The sequence below is a fragment of the Panthera leo genome, chromosome D4 (genome assembly GCF_018350215.1).
Source record: "Panthera leo isolate Ple1 chromosome D4, P.leo_Ple1_pat1.1, whole genome shotgun sequence".
In the NCBI taxonomy this organism is placed as follows: domain Eukaryota; kingdom Metazoa; phylum Chordata; class Mammalia; order Carnivora; family Felidae; genus Panthera; species Panthera leo.
Genome location: NC_056691.1, coordinates 59,167,437 through 59,187,635, shown reverse-complemented (window position 1 = coordinate 59,187,635; position 20,199 = coordinate 59,167,437). Strand labels below are relative to the sequence as shown.

The 20,199-nt window shown below is 40.9% G+C and overlaps 1 protein-coding gene and 1 long non-coding RNA gene across 5 annotated transcripts in view; one reads left to right on the top strand and one right to left on the bottom strand.

Moving 5' to 3' along the window:
- DCAF10 (DDB1 and CUL4 associated factor 10) overlaps nt 1-20,199 on the bottom strand; it is a 65,487-nt gene that overhangs the window by 34,183 nt on the left and 11,105 nt on the right. For 2 of the 4 annotated variants that reach the window (XM_042914229.1, XM_042914230.1), the window contains exons 2-4: nt 18,464-18,616; nt 15,928-16,027; nt 14,012-14,141 (exon numbers count right to left, since the gene is read on the bottom strand). In XM_042914229.1, coding sequence (XP_042770163.1) covers nt 14,012-14,141; nt 15,928-15,997 — 200 coding nt within the window. In that variant the 5' untranslated portion in view covers nt 15,998-16,027; nt 18,464-18,616. Of the gene's footprint in view, nt 1-8,525; nt 9,189-14,011; nt 14,142-15,927; nt 16,028-18,463; nt 18,617-20,199 lie in introns of those variants that run through there. The other 2 variants (XM_042914228.1, XM_042914227.1) reach the window with 2 other exon arrangements.
- LOC122205648 lies at nt 8,959-9,875 on the top strand. The gene is made up of 2 exons (XR_006196177.1): nt 8,959-9,047; nt 9,690-9,875. It is a non-coding gene; the product is annotated as an uncharacterized LOC122205648 (long non-coding RNA).

Sequence of the window (20,199 nt, the reverse complement as noted above, 5' to 3'; positions counted from 1 at the left end):
ATTGGATGCTTAACCAACTGAGCCACCTAGGCTCCCTGGCAAAACCTTTTTTGAAATATCTGGACTTCAGGATTTTTGTGCTCGTTGATCAACATGAGTAAAAATATTCAAATTAATATCCATAATTTTAAAGCTAGCCATTTTTTGTTGTTATTCAGAAGAGTCACAGAATGAACTTTACTCCTTTTTGTGCATAAAAGTAAACGAATCGCTGGTTCTTGGAGAGTCTTTACCTTAAACACTGTAAGATATCTATAAAACTGACACTTATTGTTTTAATACAAATAATTTTTGTACATGGCATGATTTGTAACTTTTTAAAATGCACATCAATTGTCCCAATATCAAAGCCTACACTTTTCTCATTGGTTTGAAACGTGATCTTTATCATATATACGTTTTGTTTCTGGATTCTACACCCCATTCTATGCAATACCACCACATTATTACAATTTCTAAATGGTTTTCTATGTGGTAAAGCAAGATCTCCTCATTGCTTTTTTTAAAATTAATTTATTTATTTTGAGAGAGCAAGACAGCCTGTGCACAAGTGAAGGAGAGGCAGAGAGAGAATCAAAAGCAGGCTCCATGATGACAGCTCATGAAATGTGAGATCATGACCCGAACTGAAATCAACAGTAGGACGCTTAACCAACTGAGGAATTTTAAATATAGCATGTCAGGTCCTACTAAAAAACCTTGTTAGTATTTTTACTAGGATGCACTGACTTTCCAAATTAATTCAGTGGAATTTGTATCATTCAGTATTGAATCACCCATCAGTAACATATACACCTTCCCACATATTCAAGATTTTCTTAGCAAGAGTATCTTAGCAATTCTTGGGCCTTTAAACATCCTTATACATTTCAAATCAACTTATCAAGTTATGTACACACACACACAAGTCCAGCTATGGATTTTCAGATTATAATAAATCTATATAAAAGTTTACATAGAATTGAAATCTTTATAATATGGAGTCTTTCAATCCATGAATATGGTGTATTTCCATTTACCATGGAGATTTTTCTCCATATGGGTCATACCTATCTTTTCTTAGATTTATTCGTGGGTACTTGACCATTTTTTTCATACTTTTGTAAATATTCTTTTTTAAATTTTGCTTTGTTGTTGGTGTACAGAAATGCAATTGATTTTAAAATAATTTATCCATTAATCTTGCTATTTTAATACTTTACCTGTAGGTTACTTTAGGTTTTCTTTGTCGATAATCATATCATCTACAAGCAAATGCTTTGTTCTTTTTTAATACTTTTTTCCTTGCTGCACTGGCTAGAACTTTCGGTATAATGTTAAATAGAAATGTTACTATAGCAGGCATGCCTCTCATTCCTGATCTTCAAGAATACATTCACTGTTTCATCATTAAGTACAATGTTTGCTGTAGAGTTTTTTTGTTTGTTTTTCTTTTGTGGGGGATAGATTTGTTATTGGATTAAGAAATTTTCTTCTACTTCAAATTTGCTGTTTTTTTCATTGATATATGTTCAATTGCATAAAAGTTTTCCAACACTTACTGAAATTATCCTAGGTTTTTCGTTCAATATGTTAATGTAGTGATTTACATTATTTTATTTTCTAAACCTTTGATTTCTACCATAGAGCTTATTTAACTCATTTGGCTAAAGCTGTGGGCTCACATTTCTGGCTTCTCTTCCTTTCATAGATCTTGGCCCTGCAATTTACTTATTACCTTATTTCTCTAATTCCTTCAAACACAAATTTTTATATCTTACATTAAATATTTATATTTTTTCTAGCTTTTCTAATTATTCTCTGTTGAAGGGTTGGGCCAAACCACCTACTCTACTTCTTCTGGAAAGCTATAATCTCTACCTCTTGCATCTGAAGTTATGTCACCCCTTTTCATTCTGAATATTGTTTGCTTGGGCATTCTCTTAATCGATATGAGTGTTTTTCATTTTTATTTGTCTTTTCAAAGATAAGATTTTCTCTGGTGAGTATTTCTACTGAATTTTAAAAAGTTCACCAGTTCCACTCTGTTACTCTATTTCCTTCCTTCTCCTTTCTTTGCTTACTTTGCTATTATTTGCACATAATTTCACTATTCTTTCTTGAGATAGATACTTAGCTCATTTTTACTTGTCTTCCTTTCCAGTTTATTAATGACTATTATTTTCCTAGTAAGTACTGTTTTACTTGTATCTTACAAGTTTTGAGATGTGGTACTTTCTTTATCATTCAGTGCTAAATATTTCTAATGTCCACTATCATTTCTTTTTTGGCCCATATGCTACTTATAAATGTTTCTTCACTTGAAAACACTTGAGGTTTTCCTAGTTATCTTTTTGTTATTGATTTCTAGTGATCACACTGTACTGATATACTGTAACTTCTTTGATAATCTTTTAAAATGTGGCCTTGTAAGTGAAAATTTTATAAATCTTCCTTGTGTGTTTGGGAAAAAAAAAATGCAGGAGGCAGCTGTTACATATAGCCAAGTGTGATATTTAAAAATGTTAAACATTCAATAGTAATATAAACATGAATAAAAATTTTTCAACATTTTAAACATAAACTAACCTATAAATTATAAAAACTCTTCCCAAGTGATAGTTCTAATTAAGTTGTTTGTCATATTATTCTAGTAATTTCCATTATTTGTTAATTTTTGGAAATATTAGCCATAATCTTTTCTTTGACCCAGATGCCGTTGTCTGCACCATGAATTGGCATAAAGAATTACATAAAGCCCCTCCAAAAATGTCCACATTAAATAGGTAGTCATTAAGTAACCTGTAATCTTCATAAGTAATAAAAAAATTACTTAACATCAACAGAATTATCGGGCTACATCCTCTTTTTAGCTTTTGCTGAAGTAAGTATATTAAAAATTTTTAGCACTTATGCTTGTTGTTAATTTTGTGTATTAAATATGTATACAATTATGTTAATAACTAAGCCACAAAAAGAATCTGTTGATATATCATGTTTAATTATAATCCTTTAGTCCAGATGACAATATAGCAGTTAAAAGCATAATAAGCCAGGGTACAAATCCTTTGTTTAATGACCTTTCTGCTTCTCAGTTTCCTCAGTTAAATGTTCCTGAGATTTATGTTGGTGGTCAGTTTCATTAATAAAATGAGTGTTTACTGATGCCCATGGTAGGCAGGTATTCAGTGGATTTTAGCAAACTTAGCCCACTAAATAATGGTGAAATTCAGTAGGAATAAAATTAGGGATCTGCATCCCTGGAGTAATGACATCCATAAACCATCCCTAGAGGCCTCATTCATCTGCTGTGGATTCTGTTCTGTCATGGAGTGCACACTATGCCAAGAGAGTTAATACGTCTGGATGGTGCCTGCAGTAGTGCTAGTACTCTTGTCTGACTGACTTGTTCATCTCTCTGGATCTCCCCGGAGGCTGCAGTTCTCACAAATGACTATGTGAGAATGGCTGGGAAAGTGCCTGAGAAAGGCAGGCAGCCCCACACTAAGGGAAGCTAAACGGTCACTGGGCATTTGCCTATGGATTTTTTTTTGTGTGGGGAAGGGTATCTGGCATGGATAAGGAGCACTTTGAACTGATGCTGCAGCTCTCCAGTGAGATGCTTGTTGGTAGCTTGCTGTGCCAGCTCTTAACTCTGTAGTTGTTATATAATGGGTTATTCTAGGAGGTCCCATGGAAGGTACTCAATGGGCTTGGGGCAGTAACTATTCAACCACTATGGACATATATGAATATTTTTACAACCGGTACAGCTGAACCAATGTGTACTGATTATCAGGCCTGGACACGGCATACTGCCCTTTAAAGCAAGATTTTAAGTGGTGTTTTGATCTTATGTTTGTGTCTGCATAGCTGAAGTATATACTATAATGTACATTAAAATCTTTCTTCATGATAAACTTGATACATATATTTTAAACCTAAAAGACTCATCCAAGTTTAGAGCTGTTTTATTTTCCACGTGAATTGAGCTTTTATCAGCATGACCTCCATCTCTAGTAATTTTGCCTTAAAGCATAGTTTGTATATTAATATAGCTCACTAGCTTTTGTTTAGAATGTGTTTGATTTATTTTTGTCTATCCTTTTGAACATATTAAGTACTATTATACTTATTATAATTAGTAATATTTGGATTTATTTTCAGCCATTCTTTGTGCTTTCTTTTTTTAATGTTTATTTTTAAGACAGAGAGTGCTAGCAGAAGAAGGGCAGAGCGAGGGAGACACAGAATCCAGAGCAGCCTCCAGGCTATGAGCTATCAGCACAGAGCCCGATGCAGTGCTCGAACTCATGAACCGCAAGATTATAACCTGAGCCAAAGTTGGATGCTTAACCGACTGAGCCACCCAGGCACCCCTTCTTTTTAAAAAAAATTTTAACGTTTATTTATTTTTGAGAGAGAGAGAGACAGAGCATGAGTGGGGGAAGAGAAGAAAGAGAAGGAGACACAGAATCCAAAGCAGGCTTCAGGCTCTGAGCTGTCCCACACAGCCCAATGTGGGGTTCGAACTCAGACTGTGAGATCATGACCTGAGACGAAGTCGGACGCTTAACCGACTATGCCACGCAGGCATCCCTGTGCTTTCTATTTATTATAACTTTTCTACTTTTTTTTTCCCTTTCTTGTCTTTTTTTGAAGTATTTCTTTCTCATTCCATATTTTTTCCTCTACTAGTCTGGAAATAATATATTCTTTCTTGTATTTTACTGTTTAACTTGCAGATTTTAATATGCAAACATTAAAACCTAAAGTTATGATGTTAAATTCTCCCTCAAGGAAACAAGAAATTTAGAACATTCCTTCCTAATTTGTTACTGGTTTTTCTTCAATTTTAGTTCCATCTTTGTTAATTCCAAAAGACAAAATTGAAGGTATATTTAGTTTCACATGCATATTTCCTTTTTTTATTCTTCATTCTTTCTACCATCTCAGATCTTCCTGTTGAAAACTCTTCTCTTTGAACTTCAAACTTCATTATTGAAGGTCTGGTGGCAAACTCACTGAGCTTTGCTTGTGTATGTATTTACTTCATCTTTGTTCTTGACAAAAATGAAGATCCCCGTCTTTACTGGGTATAGACATCTAGATTGGAAATTTTTTTCCCCCAGCATACTGAAAATAATCACCACTGTCCTCTGATTTACACTATTATTTTAAATATTTTTTTTTGTTTATTTATTTTTGACAGAGAGAGAGAGACAGAGCATGAACAGGGGAGGGGCAGAGAGAGAGGGAGACACAGAATCGGAAACAGGCTCCAGGCTCTCAGCTGTCAGCAGAGCCCGACGCGGGCCTCGAACTCATGGACCATGAGATCGTGACCTGAGCTAAGTCGGATGTTCAACCGACTGAGCTATCCAGGTGCCCCTGATTTACACTATTATTGATGACTAATTGACTATCACTCTCATAATTAATCCTTTGAAGGTATTTTTTCTCTAGCTTTTAAGATTTTCCATTTGTTGTCCTGGAGTCCCTGTATGTCTAGAAAGGATTCCTATTTGGGGTCTGCAGGGCATCTTAAATCATGGTCTGGTGACTTTCTTCAGTTCTGGAAAGTTCTCAGCTATTATCTCTTCAAATGGGTGTTGTTGTTGTTTTGCCCCATTATCTGTCTCATTTTCTTCAGAAGCTTACCAAATATATACTATGCCTTTTCTCTCTATGCAACATGTCACTAACCTCCTTAATATTTTCAATCTCCGCATCTTTCCTGTCTCCATTTTAGATAATTTCTTCACTTCTGTTTTCCAATACACTAATTCTCCCTACAGCAGTCACACATATTGTTATCTATCAACATTATCAAATTTCATTTTTCAAAATGTCATCCTAGGAGGTGTTATTGTACAACATTTTTGGAATTCTTTAGAAATTACCTCTACTCCATGTATCCTTTACATTTCTTTTTAGTGCCAAATTCTCTCTTGTCTGGTCTCTATTAAATTCATAATTTTAATTCTTACTTCCTGTGTCACCTCTCCTTGTCTGTACTAAGAAGTCCTTATAAGTGACAGTGGCAATGTACCTAGTAAGCTGATTTAACCCATCCAACTGAGGGTTATGAGAAATTATCTCCTTTAACACAGATGTCATTTTTCTATAAAATTATTTTAAGTCCTATGAAAATCTGGAGCATATTAGTAGGTATAGTAAGAATACTAAAAAATTAAAACACTTAACTATTTTCACCTATTACCTTGGCACAGAAAAGAACAGCAATGTGCAATGTTGGCAACAGTATGCAGAGACAGGTACTTTCAATGGAGTATTTCAGGCAACAGGAATGAGAATTAGTAAAATCTTCACAGAGGGCAATTTGATAATAGGTATCCAAAATCTTCATAACCTTTGGCTCATTCTAGGGAATTATCATGAGGACATAAATCTAAAAATTTTATTTATACAGGTTTTATTTAAATAAATGAAAAATTTTAAAGAATGCTGTAGAAATATATTGACATAAGTAATTCACAATATACTATGAAAAAAAGCAGGCAACAAAATGACTCCATGTTTATATTAAAATAAACATATGCAGGGGCACCTGGATGGCTCAGTTGGAAGAGCATGTGACTCTTGATCTCGAGGTCCTGAGTTTGAGCCCCACGTTGAGATTACTTAAACAAATAAATAAAACCTTTTAAAATAGGTAGATAACCATGTACAAAGAAAAAAATTCCTTGGCTAGCCATTCAATCTCTGCAATTATAACTGCTGTTTAGCTTCTTTTTGCTTATTGCCTGGTCTTCTAGAATGAGTATATGTCAACTGCAAATTAAACAGTGCTGAATTATTTTAAGTATCAGAATACCTAACTACTTTTTAAAAAAATGTCCGTATGGGACACTATTGTCCATATTCAAACATAACTATCAGTAATATATTCCTCATTCTAATAGCACTGGCAATGGGAACTCCTTCATAATTCGTTCTACCTGTCACCTGAACCTAAAATCCCACTTCCAGAGAGTAGAAACAGCTACTTCTGAAAGCCTGACAGAATAGGTAGGGGGGTGGGAAGAAAGAAGTTGGGGTATGGAGAAGAAAGGAACCAAATGTTTATGAGGAACAGATTCTTGGTATTTTAGGAGGAGCTTTAGGAATAGGGCTTGGATGGAAAGAGGAGTGGGGAAAGGCAGTTCCGTGAATAAACTTCAGCAATAGTTTCTCCTCTCTTCCCTGTATTCAGGTGCACATTCATTGCTATAGGTTCCACCCAACTGCTGTTAGTAAAAACCCCCAGAGATCCTAGCATCAAGCATAATTAGGAAGAAGCACCCACATCAGTGAAATGGAATATGGTGTGCCTCCTCACCATGAGATTTCAGAGTCTGCTACTTTTCTCCTTTGTTAGCGTATTTCAGGTTTTTCTTTAGCAAAAGATTTTGCTTTGTTAAGCTATCATCTTTCGGCTTCACTAGCATGACAAACTGATCCTCCAACCATAGGTCTTTTAACATACCATTTCCTCTATCTGAAATGCGTCTCTGCCCTCCCCCATCTTACCTTGGCTAGTTCATCTTCTACTCATTTTTCTGTTCTTGGTCAAATGTTATTTCTTCCAGAAACCTCAAACACCCTAGTATACAACAGGTTCCCTCAGGCTTTTATCCAATTTATAAATATATATTATGAATTATTTAGTATGGTCATTAATATGTGGTTGAACTAGTATGTCCCAAGCGTAATAAAAGTGGTCCCATTAGCTGCTTTTGCTCACCACCGCAACTTCTGCATCTGGAACATAGCAAGTGCTCAACAAATATTTGCTGAATGAGAGAATGAATAAATAAGCAGCTAAGCAAATGACTAGGAATCCAGAGGCCTTGATCGGGTAAGAGTTAAATTAACTATGTCCTCTCAGGGTAGAACTGTGGGTCAAGTTTTTCCTTTGTTGCTTGTTGAACTCGTTTGTGTACTCACCAAAGTTTTAAAAATACCTGTTATTTTGAAAATTCCCCAAAACCCAAAGCAAACTGAGGCCAAACATGAAATATTTACTCTGCCAGGAAAAAGGCTGGATACCCTTAACAGAAGCATCCAGTCTAGCCTGGGAACTTCACAAATGCCCCACATCATAAGACACCACTCGGCCGCCTCGTCGTCTTAGTATCCTCCCAGAGCCAAGGAACGTACCCTTGTCCCCTCAGGGCAAGTCAGGCGCAGAGTTCGTGGAACCTGCAGGCTCCCTACCCTCGTCAGAAGCTTCGAGGAGAAAAATGCAAGGCCGGATGACAGGGAAACAAGGAGCCTTTACCGCACACGTTATCTGCCAGGCACGTACTGCGTACCAGAGAACCGGGCTCTGGCCCCACCGCGCCGAGTCCCGAGGAGCACACAGGAGTCCTGGGCCTGCCCACCTCCAAGGGCTGGGGGGAGACCTCCAACAGCCACAGGGCACTTCACAAAGTGCCGGGGGAAGGGGCCTGCGGGCCGGTGACCCCGAACCCCTGGCGCCCGCAAACGGGAGGCAGAAGCAGGCGGAGGCCGGCACCCGCCCTCCAAGGGGCCTCGCTTACCCGTCGGGGGAGTACTCGAGGTTGAAGACCGCGCCGTGGGTACGGGTGCTGAGGTACACCGAGTCCGCGGGATGGATGGAACCATAGAGATTAGTCATGGTGCGGAAATTGTCCCGCGCCGGGTCCACGAACAGCCCGCGGCCCAGACTGCGTTCTCTCAGCCACCCGAAAAGCCGGGCACCGAGGCCGTGGCGGCCCCGGCCCCCCGCCCTGCAGTCGGGCCCGGGTCGCCGGCGCGCCGGGGAGGGCGGTGACGGCTCTCCCTGGGTGGAAGCTGCAGAGGAGTCCAGAGCTGCGTGAGGCTCGAGCTCCCCGGCGTGTGCGGCCGGGGGCAGCGAGGGGACGCCGGGACGGCGAGGGCTCCGGGAGGGCGACGGGGGAGGGGCTGCGTCAGCCCCGGGCTGCGGCGGCGCGGGCGGGGAAGGGAGCGGCCCCGCTGCCGTTGCCTGCCCCGCATGGGATGCCGGCTCCTCAGTCCCGGTTCCGGCCGTCCCATCCCCTCCCGGACTACCGGGCCCGAAGGTAAACATGACCAACGCGCCCACCCCCCCACTCCCGGGCCGCTGCCCCACCGGCCGACACCTCACCGATCCCACCGCCACTTCCGGCGTGCGACGGCCTAACCCCGCCGGCTGGGAAACACGTGCTGCTCCTGGCCATCATCCGTTGGGGACCGCGAAAGTGGGGACACAGCCGACGGCGGGTGTTTTAGCCCCGAAGGGACGGTGGTTGGGAACGACTAGCTGTGTTTGAGCGCAAATGAGGATGCCCAGGATCCTAGCTATATGGGGCAGTGTTAGCATCAGGGTACCGCGTGCGACAGAGTCAATCTGTAGTTGTCAATCATCGTGACCAGGGATGACTGGGCCTAAATGGCCAAAGGGGTGGACTATGATGATGTACTGTTATCCTCACTTTATGATAAGGTCACAAGGGGAAGAAATTACCATATTGTGTGCAGGTCCCACATACTGAGTTGCATGGCGTACTGCCTACTCGGACTCAGAGTAAGTACTCAGGTTCACTATTGGCGCTAAAAGCCCAGGTCCTGGAAAACGGGGGCCTGGAAAAGGGGGCCTACTGGTGCCCTGAATATCTGCCTAACTCCCAGCTACTGCCCAGTAGGTCAGGAGTTTATCAAGACCAATGTCTTCCTCTCCTCAGGAAGGAGCGTATATCCAGCAAGAGTCACTGTTTGGAGCTGGAGACCTGAATCAAATCAACCTTACAAGCAACAGAACCTGTGGTCAATCCTGCTTACATGTGCCAGGGCACAGACAGCATTACAGATGCAAGACCCTTCACCATTGCTGTTAAAGATCAATATATACTACTCCTTTGTAAAAAAGAGTTAACAGGAACTGCAGTATTTCTTCAGGAGGGAAGGAGAGTTCAATAAAAGAAAGCTTGAGGTACAAGGAAAGGTAGATAAAAGAACTGACAACTCTTCTAGGTACTGACAACTCTTGATTGAGAGCTGTGTTGTAGAAAGCACACATTTGATGATGACTGAGGATAAACCTGGAGGATCTTTGTAGGAAGAGCTATCCTGTGAGGACAGATCTGAAGGATCTCCAGTATAAGGGAATGAGATTTGGAGAGCTGAACATTCAGCAAGTCCTCCAACCAGGAAAGTTAGTAGTTATTCGGCTCTCCTGTCCATGAGGTGATTGAAAACAGGGCAAGAAGCAAGCGTCTTGAGTTCAGAGATCATAGCAGCCATTCCTCTGGAGATACTCTCCATGTTGCCCACACAGAGCAGAAGGGGTAGGTAAAGGTCTATTTTGTGATTAATAAATTATGTCCCTTAATGACCCCCAACATTTGGCTGCAACAAATAACAGAGGCCCTCTGCTTGACCCCTAAGTTATGGTCAATGGCTAAAATTTTACGGTCTACAAAACACTGACCATTTACCAATATTATTAATTTTTTTAATAGGTAAAATAGAACAGTTTTAAAAGGTTACATATTCCAAGGTATTTAAGATACAGTTCCAACAGAAAAATATAAGTTCTGCAATGAAATTTTGTGCTGCCTCAAGATAATCAGATTTCACAGTTCAGGCAAATCAGAATTAACACACTATAGTCCCAAAACTGATTAAGAAATGTTCACTAACAATTTAGAGAATCTAGAAAAGCCAAATGAGAAGAAAATATTTTGTAGGTTTGTATGTTATCTCTGTTAGATAATGAGAATGATTCTTGACAAGATAGCCAAAAAAGGCAACGGTGGCTATAACACACAGAACAAGTCATTCAGTAATGCCAGGGTTTGCTTTTTTCCTTTTCTTTCTTATGCTTCTTCTTAAAATGGGAGTCCTCACTTATCCCAAATAATTTTTACTAAAACCTAAAATAAGAATAAATTACATAAGGACTACAATTCTGTTGAGATGACCATGATTTTACAACTCATAAGTAGAAAAAAAAATTACTGGAAGTTACCTGAGAAGGTACTAAAGAAGTTAACTGAGAAGCTACTAAAGATAGATTAACTGTGCCTGTCCTGTTTACCCACTGCCTTTGAGAGCCTTTAAATACAACCATGTCATGTTAACAAGGAAAATGGCTGCAAATCAGTCTATACAGACCAATTTCTATTGGTCTAGACACTATTTTCAAGTGCTAAAAAATTTTCAACTCCAACTGCTCAACATCACAGATACCAGTTCATCAGAAATGCCTAAAGCATCCTATGAACTTCTTTCCCCTGATGTTCCTTTTAGATCACAACACAAGGAAACAACTGGCAAAGGTTTCCAAAGGTTTCCGAAATTAACAAACGTTTCCTCTACGCCCAGGTATCACACACCCCTGGACACCCCCAACACTTAGGCTCTATCTCATTAAGCAGGCCGGGAGCAAATTCATTTACTTTCTTCCCTATCCACTGACTAGATGTTTTTAAAAAATTACTTCCTAAGGGATGTGTTATAATGCAATGTGCCTGAAATACGGATCTTTCTGTTTAGGCTGTTATACTTTTGGAGCAGCAAGTTCACTCCTGATGTCTTTGACATCATTGGTTCTGCCCTTCAGATAGAATTATTTGTTGGGGGCAAGACTGACAAAATGAGCAAGGCAACTGGACATGGCAAAAAAAAAAGCTGAAATGGAAGCTATATCCCAGGCATCTTCTCAATTGAAGCCTCGTACCTCAAGCATTTTGAAATGGTCATCTGTTATATCATCAGCTCGGGAAATAGCAAGTGCAAACTCCAGCATTGCCTTTTCCCGAGCAGGGAGATCAGACTTTCTCCAGTTCACACAGATGTGCAAGAAAATACACAGAAGCAGAATCTCTGTTCATCCCAGTATAGCCAATAAAACAAAGGGCCTAACAAAATGAAAAAAATCCTAGGTTAGAGTAAAGGGACAAAGTCAGACCAAAATAAACTTTCCAGCTAAACTTGATCAAGTCCAGTGGAATGCAGACCTGAAACTCTGGCTCAGCACCACCTCTGCCAAGAAGTCTTCTTTGCTCACTCCAACTACAAGCACCTCCTCTTTCTCCTCTAAACACTATGGCATCAAAAATCTCAGAACCAAGACTCAGAGACTCTGAGTACATAAGGACCCCAAATCCCAACTTTTTCATATGAGTAAAGTGAAGCTCAGATTATTATCCCTTTGTCTCCAATTAATCCCAAACAAGATGCAATATTTGCAAAATTAATAGCTGACACTTAGCAATTACTATGTGCTAAGAATGTGCTCAGTGCTTCATATTATCTTATTTCTTCTTCTTTTTTAACGTTTATTTTTGAGAGAGAAACAAAGTGTGAGCAGGGGAGGGGCAGAGAGAGAGGGAGACACAAAATCCAAAGCAGGCTCCAAGCTCTGAGCTGTCAGCAGAGCCCAACGTGGGGCCAGCAGAGCCCAACTGTAAGATCATGACCTGAGCCAAAGTTGGATGCTTAACTGACTGACTCACCCAGGCACCCCAATATTATCTTACTTCTTATAAAAATCCTAGGAAGTTGGGGCGCCTGGGTGGCTCAGTCGGTTGAGCGGCCGACTTTGGCTCAGGTCATGATCTCATGGTCCGTGAGTTCGAGCCCCGCGTTGGGCTCTGGGCTGACAGCTCAGAGCCTGGAGCCTGTTTCAGATTCTGTGTCTCCCTCTCTCTGACCCTCCCCCGTTCATGCTCTGTCTCTGTCTCAAAAATAAATAAACGTTAAAAAAAAAATTTAAAAAAAAAAAAAAATAAAAATAAAAAATAAAAATCCTAGGAAGTAGTATTTTTATTATCGTCCCATTTTATTGTCAAAGAAACTAAAGTTCAGAGAGGTAAACTGACTTCCCCAAGGTCACACAGTTGGAAAGTGGCAGAACTAGGATCTGACTCCAAGTGTATTTGATTCCAAAAATTATACTTATAATCATTACCCTTTCTCAGGCAAAACACTGAAAACTACTAAACACCTAAAAATAGAAGAATAATGCAGCAAACCATGGTGTGACAGCATACTTTATGGACACTAGGGAAGCAATGCCTAGAGAATGATCTTGAAAGAACAAGAGTCTGGCAACTAGGCAGGAGGCTCTCGGCAGGGCAAAGGGAAGAGGATGTACCTGTCCTGAAGTGATCTTCAGGATGGCAACAAAGGCCCTTCAAGAACAGTTTGCAAGGTGGGATCAGGAGGGTATGTTGGTGGGTAGGAAGACTGATGACCTCCAACCTGAGGAATAAATACAGAGAACAGATGTTTCTGTTTCCCGGCACAGAGGATCAGGAGTTTCACTATAGGGATCAGTAGGACTTTGTAAGCTTGGTTTACAAAAAACCCATGTTTGCTGTGCCTTTACCCTTGGTCCATTTCTCTGGGAAGAATTAGCATGATCTCTGATACCCAAAGGGCCTGACTTTGGATGAAAGAGATAATAAGCTGTTGGCTGGGGGATTGAGACCAATTTCACAACCAGTCTTGGTGGGAAAGAGAAGATGGAGGCAGTTCTAGAAATGAAAGGCAGACAGGCGTAGGCTTGGGCCAGAAGCAAGAAATAAATGAAAATGTTAAGAAGCTGTTTTGGACCCATTAGGAATAATTAGTGGCTAGACTAAATTCACACTGGCAAATGCAAACAGTATCATGTAGCAGAAAGAGCTCAAGCTTTGAAAATGGACTCTGCCATCTTCTAGTTGCATGCCCCATATTAAGTTACAGCTCTGAACCTCAAGGATAAAATGGTTATAATAAGGCTCAACTTTGAGGGGGAGCTGTGTGCATTTGAGAGAATGTATGCCATGTATCCAGGACCAGGTCTGGCGCAAAGTTGGGGCACAGCTAACCCCTAGTCCCAAACGTCATGCATACACAGGAGCAGATGGGCACAGTGATGGGACTGGAAGGGAACTCAAGCAACGAGAAGAGCTGGGAGGCAGGGGGGCATTCCCTGCACCATATAGTGGCATGGACCTTTCCCTTTCCTTAGGTATGAAGAAGCCTTGAAACTGGCATAGGGGAGGTGGGCACCAACCTGGTCAGAGAGCACTGGGTTCTTTGAGGAGATCCTGTACCAGGCACTATGGACAACCACGATGTATGTGCACCTGTTGGCCAGCTGGTCACCACAATGATAAATTCCTTGTCAACTCTGCTGAGCTGCCCTACAGAGGGAGAGGAGAGGAGAAGAGACCAGTTCAGAAGCCCTGGATTGCAGCTTAGGATAACCTAGACAGGTTCAGCCATACTTTAGCAACAGACTTCTCCCCTACCCCTTCACTTGTGCATCCATTCCCAGTCTCTTGCTACCAGCTACCCTATTTTATTTTTTTCATAATACTTAACACTTATGAAGTTAACCTGTTCTTTTATTTTGTGCAGTTGTTCATTCTTTTTTCCTCTCTAGAATATGTCTGAAAGTCTAGATATTTTTCTGACTTACTCACCACCGTATCCCCAGAGGAGTGCCTGTCATATAGAGGTTACTCAGAAAATATGTGTTGAATATATTACTAAAATTCCAGAAACATTTTCTGAGGCCCATCAGGTACTGGACTAACACTTTAAAAGGAGAAGGAGAAGAAGAGACTTCCTAACCTCAGAGGACCTACTCCATGGGGACAGGGAGAGGCAAAGAAAGTGGGAATTCATTTTGGCACCAGGTACCATTCTGGTACATATGTAACCTTATTTCACCCTCATACCAGCACTGTAGAGTAGGTATTAATGCCATTTTACTAGTAAGGAAACCAAAGCTTTGAGACATTTAAGTACTTTGTTGAAGTTCACGTGCAACCTCTATGGCACCTCTATGGCAGAACTCAGATGTGAACACAGGGTCTGTCTCTTCCCACTAGGACAGAGAAGCTGTGGAAAGATAAGGCAGATAGCTCTCTGTATGCCATTGGAAAAGGACAGATGAAGGACACTGTGAGAGTTGAACAGGAGGAAGAGTCTCTTGTAAGTAAAGGCAGATGAGATGGACTTTGAAGGAAAGATCAGCTTCACAAAGCATGGACAGGAGAAAAGGTATCTCACAGGCATAGCAGAGGGTGAACAAAGGTAAAGACTGGAGAAATCATGAGATTTGAATGCTCCAGAGTACAATGTAGCCCACTTGGATTCTGACAGATAGAACATACAGGGGCTGAGGAAAAGGAGGCTGGGAAGACAGGCTGCTGTCAGGCTACTGAGAGTCATTGTGACACACTGTCTCCCAGCACCTACTGTCTCCTCTTCAATAAGAGTCTCTTCATTTTAGACAGGCACATGGCCTACACAGCTTCCCTTGCAGCTGAGTGTGATGATGTGATGAAGTTCCAGCCAGTGGGATGTAAAGAGAAGTGATGTGACTTTCATGTCATGACTCTACACTTGATCTTAGCCAAAAGGCCGAGAAGCGATCATGTCATGACTCTAAAGGAAAGGAATGTGTACCCACAAATGCCCCTTCTCTTTCTGATGGTAGCAGTGGTAAATCAGCATGAGCATGTCGGCAGGGGCAATCCCAAACAGTAAACAACACTACACTGGCCCTTAGCAGCTCACATGGGGACTATTAGGTGAGAAAGAGAAAATACCTTGTTTAAACCAACGTATCTTTGGGTCTAGATAACAGCAACCTAACTTGAATCCTAAGTAAGAAATCCACGATTGCCAGGCTCAAGTACCCGAACTTTATTCAGGGGGCTATATGGAGCCAGAGGACATTTAAGCCCAAAGTAAGAAAGATGAGCTGTGGTCATCACCTAACTTATTTCAATTCTGTATCTATAATTATATAGTTACATTCAGAACCCAGATTCAGAATCTAGAGGATATCTCAACCAACTACAGTCTTTCTGAACCTCTTCCTAGCTCCACAGTGATCTGGAACTCTATGGGAAGAACTCTAGCAAGCAGGCATCTGGATCTGATCCAAGAATGATTTAGCACTGTTTTTCTATTTACCTGTTGCCTTGTTGCAGATGGCATTGTAATAAGCAAAGAAGGCTCTGAATTCCAATGGCCAGTGAGACATCACTTTAAATACATTCTATAAAAATCCCGTCTGCAGGAAAGAAAAAAACCAAACAAACAGGGAAACATAAAGTGAAAACTAAGAGCAAAATAGGCAATCAGTAACTGGTAGTCACCATACGGTCTGCTGAATGCCAGATGCAATCACAGGAAGGCCACAGCCTTGGTGTCAAAGTACAACCCACACATACCTTCTTAGGATATTTATAACTTGCAGTGTTACCTCTAAAGGTATACGTGATTTTTTTGATAAGTGATTTTATGAAATTTAGACTGTGAATGTTATAACTAAACCAAGACACTTCTTAGAATTTACATTTTACTGATTTCCTACCTTTTCACAAGGGGCTGGTGATGCTCATTCATTTATAAGAATAAATTAATAACAAGACTTAATATCAATAAAGTACTTTGCAAAGTTCTTTCACACATCCTTCTCCACAACTCTGTCAGGTAGGTAAGGCAGGTATCACTATTCCCAGTTTACAGATAAGGAAACTAAGGCCCAGAGAGGTTGAGTGACTTGGCCAAGGCCATACCAAAAGAGGCAGCCTTGGAATTTTGACATTGGGTTTTCAGTATATTTCCTGATGGGATATTACAGCAGACAACTATTGGCTGCTACCCAGCAGCCATTTCTTCCCTCCTCCCTTGACAACGGAACCTGCATATTGTTCAGATACCAGATTGCCATGGTTTTCCGGTAAGGTTAAGCCCTTCCCCAACTCTAGTGGGTAAATCCTGATTTGTCTAAACCAATTGTGATTATTCTATTCTACTTCTCAGTGACTGGTCTAGGAATGGGCATGTGATACCATCCTGCCCAGTAAGAAATGAGGGGAAATTAGCTGGGAACCTTCTCCCTCCAAAAGGAATATGAGGAAGGGGGGGCACCCTCCTAACCCCTTCCAGAATTGTGCAAGGATTTAATGTTTGCTGCTGCTATAGGCATCTTTTGACTGGGAGGGGACAAGTGTGAGCCCAGAGTCATCACACTGAGGAAGACAGAACCAAAAAATGCTAAAAGCCTCTTCATGCTGTATCACTTAGCCACTGGATTAAACAACCCAGGAATCACCCTGTCTGTGGATCTGCTGTTATATGAGACACTGAACTGTCCTTATAGTTACATGAACTGAACTGGATTTTCTGTTACCTGTAGGGCAAAGAACCCTGATAACAGATGCTAACAACTCATTAATGGGCTAGAAGACATAATATAAAGAATCATATATATCAGCCAGGGGCAGGGGCTGAGGAAGAGGTGGGGAAGTGGAGAGGTTATGGACAGGTGAAGGTGGTACTGAGGGAGAAGCTAGGCCTCCAGACCTTTCCCTGCAGAGCAGGTGGGTTTTTATCTTTCTTATATAATGGATTTCCATACAAGATTTTGTTTGGAAAAAAATCCTTTAAGTTCTACCACCAAGTTTGAAAAACAAAAGCTTATAGCAAATGTCTATGCTCAAAGAAGGGTCTTATAATTTGGCAACATAGGTACCAACTTTCAAAAGTACCCTGAGAAAATAATTTGGGAATGTTAAAAAAAGATAAATTACAAGTTCTAAATGTCCAAGATTGGGAGATTGCTGAAATAAATTAAAATATGTCTAATATATAATGCTATATTATGCAGCCACTAATCATAAGGATGTTTTGACCTGTAAAATGTCCATGGTAACACGATTTCATTTTCAAAAGTTATATGCGGGGCACCTAGGTGGCTCAGTATTTTTAAAAGTTACATGTGGGACGTCTGGTGGCTCAGTATTTTAAAAAGTTACATGTGGGGCACCTGGGTGGCTCAGGCAGTTAAGCATCCGATTCAGCTCAGGTTATGATCTCGTGGTTTGTGAGTTTGAGCCCCATGTCGGGCTCTGTGCTGACGGCTTGGAGCCTGGAGCCTTCTTCGGATTCTGTGTCTCCCTCTCTCTCTGCCCCTTTCCCACTCATGCTCTGTCTCTCTCAAAAATGCATGAATGTTAAAATGTTAAAAAGTTACATGTATATTTATACAAAGAAAATAAGGGGAAACAACACATCAAAATGCTAAAAGTAGCTTACCTGGGTGGAATCAGATAATTTTTATTATTTTTGAGTTTTCTGCTTAATTTTTCTTATTTTTCAACATGTAATTATAGAAGAAGCAAGGTACCGCTCACACTTTAAGCAGCTAGCTTGGATGTCAGTGGTTCTATCTCCACACCATATTACAGTGCTAAAGTAAACTATTATAAAACAAACCTCAGAAGTTTGTTTGGGCAGAGGACTGAATGACAAAGAAGAGTCCCAGAACATGAGAGCCTGAGAGGAAAAAAGTATGTCCTTCTGATTGGGACACAACTGGTCCCCAAAAGAAGGGTTTGCCCACAATGGACACTAGGGCAGACTGGGGCAACCTGTTCCAGGGCTTCCTTTCTGGCTGACACAGTCTGTACTGGCTGACTCCCTGCATGAGGGAGGGTCTTACCTCCTTTTCTGCCTCCTACATGAGCTCTATAATGTCAAAAGGCAGGTCCTTCTTGTAAGGAACAGGGTACGGCTAATGGGTTTGGACTTCTCCTCCTTCTGAGTCCCATAAAGGCGCAAGTTCAGGATCACCACAGGCAACTTTTCCCAAAACCTATTTGTCACAAAGGAAACAGAGACAGGTTTAGGTGGACTACTGAAGAAATGGCTTGGATAGCTAGTCTGTATATCTGGGCCTAAAGAATAGAGATTTACAAATAGGGTCTACCTCCTGGAACAACTCCCACTGACTATAAATCCCCTGTCTTGAGCAATCATGAAAAGGATTCTCAGCTCAGTAAGAAACAATATTGTAATCAGTTAGTAATGTCTCACATGGGTAGGCAATATGAGGGCATGGTGGCCCAGGTAACATTATTTGCAATAGGTTAGACAGATGTTTGAGCCTGCATTCAAATCCAGAATTGTATGATTCCAAAGTCTATGCTTTTCCCACTTTTCAGTCCTATCTGTTAAAAAAAAAAAAAAAGTCTAAATAAAAAAATGTAAAAAACTAACAATATTCTAAATGAAGAGTAGGAAACAAACAAACACATAAATTTGAATGGGCCACCCCTTTGTGCCTTTTACCACACAAAGTTCCAAGAGGGGTGCTTTTCTGGAAAGTTCAGTGTGGTCAGGCTATCTATGAAAGATAGTGTAATGCAGGGCTGTCTGAAGCCAGGAGTGCCTGGATCCAAACCCTGACTTAGCAAATATGTGAGCAGAGGCAGGTCCCTCAGCTTCATCTATAAAGAATGGATAATAATATCAAATTCACAGAGCCGTTATGAGGATTTAATGAGTTAATACATATAAAGCTCTTAAAACAGAGCCTTGCTCTTTGTATATACTACATATTAAATGAGGAGCATCTGGTTGGCTCAGTCAGTTGAGCATCCAACTTCAGCTCAGGTCATGATCTCATGGCTCATGATTTCGAGCCCCACATTGGTCTCTGTGCTGACAGCTTGGAGCCTGGAGCCTGCTTCAGTTTCTGTCTGTGTCTCCTTCTGTCCCTCCCCGACTCATGCACTGTCTCTCTCAAATATGAATAAACATTTAAAAAAAGTGAAATGTTACAGGTTTAAAATAAGGGTGTTATAAAAGTATATTGGGGTACACCGCGAATCTATCAATTGACATTTGCTTACATATTCAATGCTGGGCCCACAGAAAAGATTTGGAAACTCCCCTCACACCCTCTAGGAACTGTGGATGGGCCCTATCTACTGTGGCAGCCCACACACCTGGCATTTACACCTGACACCTCACCTCGGTACCTCCTACTGAAGGGGAAGGTCTAGGCTGTCAACCTTTGTAGCTTTTTAACTTCAGCTTCCCCTACCTACCAACTAGTATGGGGCAAGTAACTGAGCAACCAGGCCACAGACTAGCCACTGATCCATGAGGCTGTCAAGCCAAAAAGCTCTGTCCACACAGATTCATACTCTATGGGAGCTGAACTGGGAAATCAGAAGTGAGTTAGTTGGCAATGAGAATTTGGGCCGAAAAGTAATGAGGTAAAACAGGCCACTGGAGTCATGATGGTCATGAGCACACCAAAGGAATGAGAGAGAAATCATGAGTAAGCAGCAGTTACAAGGGAGAGAAAAAATTCAGGGTAGAGGGTAAGGAAGAAAGTTGGTGGTAGGAGGAGGTGCAGATAGAGCAGCTGAGACTTGTTCATGGCAAAGT